General features: G+C 47.5%; 1 protein-coding gene across 1 annotated transcript; it reads right to left on the bottom strand.

The window, feature by feature from the left end:
• Nucleotides 1-964: 964 nt before the first annotated feature.
• Nucleotides 965-5,483, bottom strand: LOC149441357 (C-C chemokine receptor type 3-like). The gene has a single exon (XM_089657451.1). It carries the CDS (start codon nt 5,218-5,220, stop codon nt 4,165-4,167), a length of 1,056 nt encoding a protein of 351 aa, XP_089513577.1. The 5' UTR covers nt 5,221-5,483; the 3' UTR covers nt 965-4,164.
• Between the last annotated feature and the right edge of the window lie 322 nt (nt 5,484-5,805).

Below are 5,805 nucleotides of genomic sequence, written 5' to 3'. Positions count from 1 at the left end.
GTCCCTGGAAGAGTGTTCCTGTGTGTAATAATCCTCCGATATCCCTGTCCCTGGAAGAGTGTTCCTGTATATATAATCCTCTGATATCCCTGTCCCTGGAAGAGTGTTCCTGTATATATAATCCTCTGATATCCCTGTCCCTGGAAGAGTGTTCCTGTGTGTAATATCCAGAATATCCCTGTCTGTGGGGACAGTGTGTGTTGCAGACGCTTATGCTGATATCATAGTGTTGTTGCTGGGATTTGTGAGTTTCTTCCTTCTCTGTGGTGGCAGTGTGAAGGGTTAATTGCACAATTAACCTGACCCAGTAACCATCGCTCTCAGGCTGCTGGCACATAGATTGTAGTCCCGCGAGCTGGAAAATCTTTGTGCAGGGTGCAGCTGAGAGTGGCATTGTTACGCAAGTTACAGCGTGGTTGGTGAGAAGGGCTGCGGTCAGACGCCATGTTCCGTCACAGACACAATGTAGCGATGGTATAATTCCTATGTATCCAGCGCTGGACACAATGTAGCAATGGTATAAATAACATGTATCCAGCGCTGGACACAATGTAGCAATGGTATAATTCCTATGTATCCAGCGTTGGACACAATGTAGCAATGTTATAATTCCTATGTATCCAGCATTGGACACAATGTAGCGATGGTATAATTCCTATGTATCCAGCGTTGGCCACAATGTAACAATGGTATAAATAATGTGTATCCAGCGTTGGACACAATGTAACAATGGTATAAATAACATGTATCCAGCGTTGGACACAATGTAGCAATGGTATAATTCCTATGTATCCAGCGTTGGACACAATGTAGCAATGGTATAAATAATGTGTATCCAGCATTGGACACAATGTAGCGATGGTATAATTCCTATGTATCCAGCGCTGGACACAATGTAGCAATACATGAAACGTTTACACTGACGTCTTATTTGTATCCACAACAAAGGAAATAGAGGAAGTCATTTTGCGGTTTCAAAAGAAATATCCTTTAATAAATCATAATACAAAATTTCGACCTCCAAACATCGACATTTCTAATTTTGTTTTCTGCACGCAACCAACAAAAGGAAGATCGCTTTGAATTCTGCGTCTGATCAAAAGTTCGCTCAGACTGAAAACAGTGAAACGTGAAATCTAAAACACAAACAATGACTTTGATTTTCCCTGAAAAGTATAAAAAACATCCAAAAATGAGGTTTATATTTCACATTTAATCATCACATTGACATTGATTTTGCTGAATGCCATGGAGATTGCCAAATCAAGAGATGGCCTCAAAGAGGACCTGTCAGGACACGGGGATGACAGCTGATTTTTTTTCCCCAGGAGCAGATCTCCATCTTTGCTTCAGTATGGGTCCATCTATGCATTACATTGTGTGGCAACGTGTGTTAGATGCAGGGGCGGACTGACAACTCATGGGGCCCCCGGGCAATAGGGGATCATGGGGCCCCTGTGTCCTTGCCCAAACTCAAAAAAGCCTATGAAAAAGGTAAAAGGGGCATCTCATGGGGCCCCCTACTGACCTCGGGCCCTGGGGCAGTGCCCGAGTTTCCAAATGGTCAGTCCGCCCCTGGTTAGATGCACTCCATTTTGAATGGCATCCCATTGCTCTAAGGCACGGGCGTCAAACTGGTGGCCCTCCAGCTGTTGCCAAACTACAAGTCCCATGAGGCATTGCAAGATTGACAGCTACAAGCATGACTCCCAAAGCCAGAGGCATGATGGGACTTGTAGTTTCGCAACAGCTGGAGAGCCGCCGGTTTGACACCCCTGCTCTAAGGTGATGCGCATGCATTGCAGAGCAGGGCCATGTATTGGGTTTGAAATTTTGGGACCTTCCAGCCCATTGGCAGCCCATTGATTCCAGTGAGCTGCCTAAACGCCCGACATAAACGCACGATAGCACCGTGCACAAATGTGGTTCTTGAACCCAGGGGGGGACTGACAACTCATGGGGCCCCCGAGCAATAGGGGATCATGGGGCCCCTATGTCCTTGCCCAAACTCAAAAACTATGAAAAAGGTACTAGGGGCATCTCATGGGGCCCCCTACTGACCCCGGGCCCTCGGGCAGTGCCCGAGTTTCCAAATGGTCAGTCCGCCCCTGCTTAAACCTTTAACTCCCTTCATCTCAAATACAATCCTCAAAAAAAATCCTCCCAACCTTAGAAAAAAAAAAGAACGTCCTGGTGAGCAGACGGACTGCAGCACAAGGAGAGTACAGCAGCGGAAAGCAGGCGTTGCTAACTATTATTGGGTGTGGCTAAAAACTTCTGTGGGTGTGACAAGGAGAGTAATGCAGTAAAAAAAAGTGGGCGTGGCAACCCTATGATTGGGTGTGGCTATATGTGCAAACTTAGTTGCTGTGATTAGCAATCACTTTTGTACATTTTAATGTACTGGCCCTTTAAAAATTACAGAAGCAGACCCACTTAAAGGGACAGTCTCTCCAAAATTGATATTTAGAGGCATCTGCCCCTTCTTTTGCTTCTTTTGAGTCGCTGAGTCCGCCCCCCCTTGCATGGTCATTATAATTCATCTGCTGAGGTCAGGGGTGATTGAAGCCCCCCAGAATCTCTCCATAACCCACAGATCAGTACTGGGTGGCCATGAGCTAAACCCCAGGTACAGTTTTTTTAAATTAAGCTCATACAACCTAGCATGAGGGTATCATATTCAGAAAACATTCAAAAAGCCCTTAAAGCAGTCTGAAGCCCTCAAAAGCAGCCTGGAGCCCTCAAAGGCAGACTGAAGCCCTCAAAGCAGTCTGAAGCCCTCAAAAGCAGTCTGAACCCCTCAAAGCAGCCTGAAGCCCACAAAGCAGCCTGAAGCCCTCAAAAGCAGTCTGAAGCACTCAAAAGCCGCCTGTAGCCCTCAAAGCAGTCTGAAGCCCTCAAAGCACCATGAAGCACTCAAAAGCACCATGAAGCCCTCAAAGCACCCTGGAGCCCTCAAAGCAGTCTGAAGCCCTCAAAGGCAGTCTGAAGCCCTGTAAAGCAGCCTGAAGCCCTCAAAGCAACCTGAAGCCCTCAAAAGCAGTCTGAAGCCCTCAAAGGCAGTCTGAAGCCCTCTAAAGCAGCCTGAAGCCCTCTAAAGCAGCCTGAAGCCCTCAAAGCAGTCTGAAGCCCTCAAAGCACCATGAAGCACTCAAAAGCACCATGAAGCCCTCAAAGCAGCCTGGAGCCCTCAAAGCAGTCTGAAGCCCTCAAAGGCAGTCTGAAGCCCTATAAAGCAGCCTGAAGCCCTCTAAAGCAGCCTGAAGCCCTCAAAGGCAGTCTGAAGCCCTCTAATGCAGCCTGAAGCCCTCAAAGCAGTCTGAAGCCCTCAAAGCACCATGAAGCACTCAAAAGCACCATGAAGCCCACAAAGCACCCTGGAGCCCTCAAAGCAGTCTGAAGCCCTCAAAGGCAGTCTGAAGCCCTGTAAAGCAGCCTGAAGCCCTCAAAGCAACCTGAAGCCCTCAAAAGCAGTCTGAAGCCCTCAAAGGCAGTCTGAAGCCCTCTAAAGCAGCCTGAAGCCCTCTAAAGCAACCTGAAGCCCTCAAAGCAGTCTGAAGCCCTCAAAGCACCATGAAGCACTCAAAAGCACCATGAAGCCCTCAAAGCAGCCTGGAGCCCTCAAAGCAGTCTGAAGCCCTCAAAGGCAGTCTGAAGCCCTATAAAGCAGCCTGAAGCCCTCTAAAGCAGCCTGAAGCCCTCAAAGGCAGTCTGAAGCCCTCTAAAGCAGCCTGAAGCCCTCAAAACAGTCTGGAGCCCTCAAAGCACTATGAAGTTCTCAAAAGAGCCTGGAGCCCTCAAAAGCAACCTGAAGCCCTCAAAAGCAGCCTGAAGCCCTCAAAGGCAGGCTGAAGCCCTCAAAGCACCATAAATCCCTCAAAAGAGCCTGGAGTCCTCAAAGCAGCCTGAAGCCCTCAAAGGCAGTCTGAAGCCCTCAAAAGCAGCCTTCAGTTAAAGTCTGTGGGGACATACCAATATACAAAGAGCAGTACAAGCTCTAACAAGCGTTTGGCAGGCATTTAGCGAGCTTCATTAAGCTAAACAAAGATATAGTAATTCAAGATGTAAAAAAGAAAAAAAAAAAATTTCTCATGTATCCTTAACCCCAAAAAAGCTAAGAGGTTACTGCCGTTGCCAACTGCCATTGTTCTTCATAAAGTCTATTTATTCGTAAATGGTCTGCGGGGAATATTCGCTGATCTTACTGCTCAGGCTGGAGTGCCTGTACCTCAGGCCGCACCTGATCCAGTTGCTGAACATAGTGGCCAAATGGTGCCGGAACTTGGTGCCGACAAAGGTGTAGAAAAAGGGGTTGATGCAGCAATGGAAATAGGCGATGTTTCGGCAGACGAGGTAGACCTTGTCAATGTTGTCGTCGCAGTTGTTACCTTGGTAAAGGTGCTGAGCTTTGATGAAGAGGGCGGCGTTGAATGGGGTCCAGCAAATAAAGAAGGCCAACACGATGAGGAGGATCAGCTTGACGGCTTTGTCCTTGTTGTGCATTTTGGTACGGTACAGCTTGACAACGATCAACGTGTAGCAGTAGAGGATGACGACCAATGGTATCAAGAAGAACATGACCAGCTGTTGACAGTACCCTACCATCTTCCACCATTGGATCGTTTTCTCATCATAACCAGTCTCCACACAGAGATTCCCGTATAAGTTATCACTCCTCGTTCCATACAAGATTAATTTGGGAATGGTCGACAACAGGCTTATCGCCCAGATGACGGCGCTCGCCAAGTAGACGTACACGAGTTTCCTGGTCCTGGCGGCATAGATGGCATGGACGACGGCCATGTAGCGATCGACGGTCATCATGGTCAGGAATAGGATGCTGCTGTAAAATCCAATGTAAAAGATGGATGGGACCACCTTGCACAGACCATCTCCGAAGATCCATTCATGGTTTTGGTAATATCCCCAAAATGGGAGCGAAAATGTAAACAGCAAGTCCGAGATCACCAAGTTGAGGATAAATAAGTTGGTCACCGTCTTGACGTTTTCAAATTTCAAGAGCAGGAACAAAATCAGGCCGTTCCCCAGCAAGCTTATGGTGAAGATTAGGTAGAAGAAGACGGGGACAATCGCTTCTCCAAATGTATTGCTTTCCGTTTTGATGCAAAGGAAGATCTCTTCTACATCATAGCTCTCAGTGCTGACCACAAAGCCACCAGTGGTCACGTTGGCAAGGTAGTCCAGGTCTACTTCAGCCATGGCAGGCTCATGAGGGTCTCCTAGATCTCCTAGAAAAAAATGTTTAATTCCTTGAAATGGCGTCCGATCAGAGCATTGGATGCTAGATAGGGGAAGAACGTTTTTGGTGGTGTTGAGGATTTGTTCCCGTCACCCACTCCCGATGGCTGATGAGCAATGGACCTTTTGCAATTTCAGGAAGCAATGTGAAGGTTCTTTGTGCTGCTTCAAGCTTTAAGAAGCAGGAAACACATTGACGGCTTCGATGGAGACTTGTGCAATGGTTGTCATTGGTCGAGATAAATCAAGTGCAGCAAAAACCGCAAAACAGAGATTGCAAAAATATATATATATATATGTGAGCGTCCTCCCACAATTGTGGAGGAGAAGGTCCAAGAACATCTCCAACGTGGTCCAAAGTGCTGTATAGAGAACATTAAGCCAGTCTCTGTACCAGAGGAGCTTACACTCTAATGTCCCCTCCCCCACAGTCCCATCAGTCTCTGTACCAGAGGAGCTTACCACTCTAATGCCCCCTCCCCCGTAGTCCCATCAGTCTCTGTACCAGAGGAGCTTACACTCTAATGTCCCCTCCCCCACAGTCAC

This window comes from Staurois parvus, unplaced genomic scaffold (genome assembly GCF_062004578.1).
Source record: "Staurois parvus isolate SC_StPar_1 unplaced genomic scaffold, SC_StPar_1.0 ptg001001l, whole genome shotgun sequence".
Taxonomy (NCBI): Eukaryota; Metazoa; Chordata; class Amphibia; order Anura; family Ranidae; genus Staurois; species Staurois parvus.
Note: the sequence above shows the minus strand (reverse complement) of the source record. Positions and strands in the feature narration are given on the sequence as shown.

Coding starts and splice junctions, on each gene's coding strand:
- LOC149441357 (XM_089657451.1), bottom strand. CDS start 5,220: ATGGCTGAAGTAGACCTGGACTACCTTGCCAACGTGACCACTGGTGGC.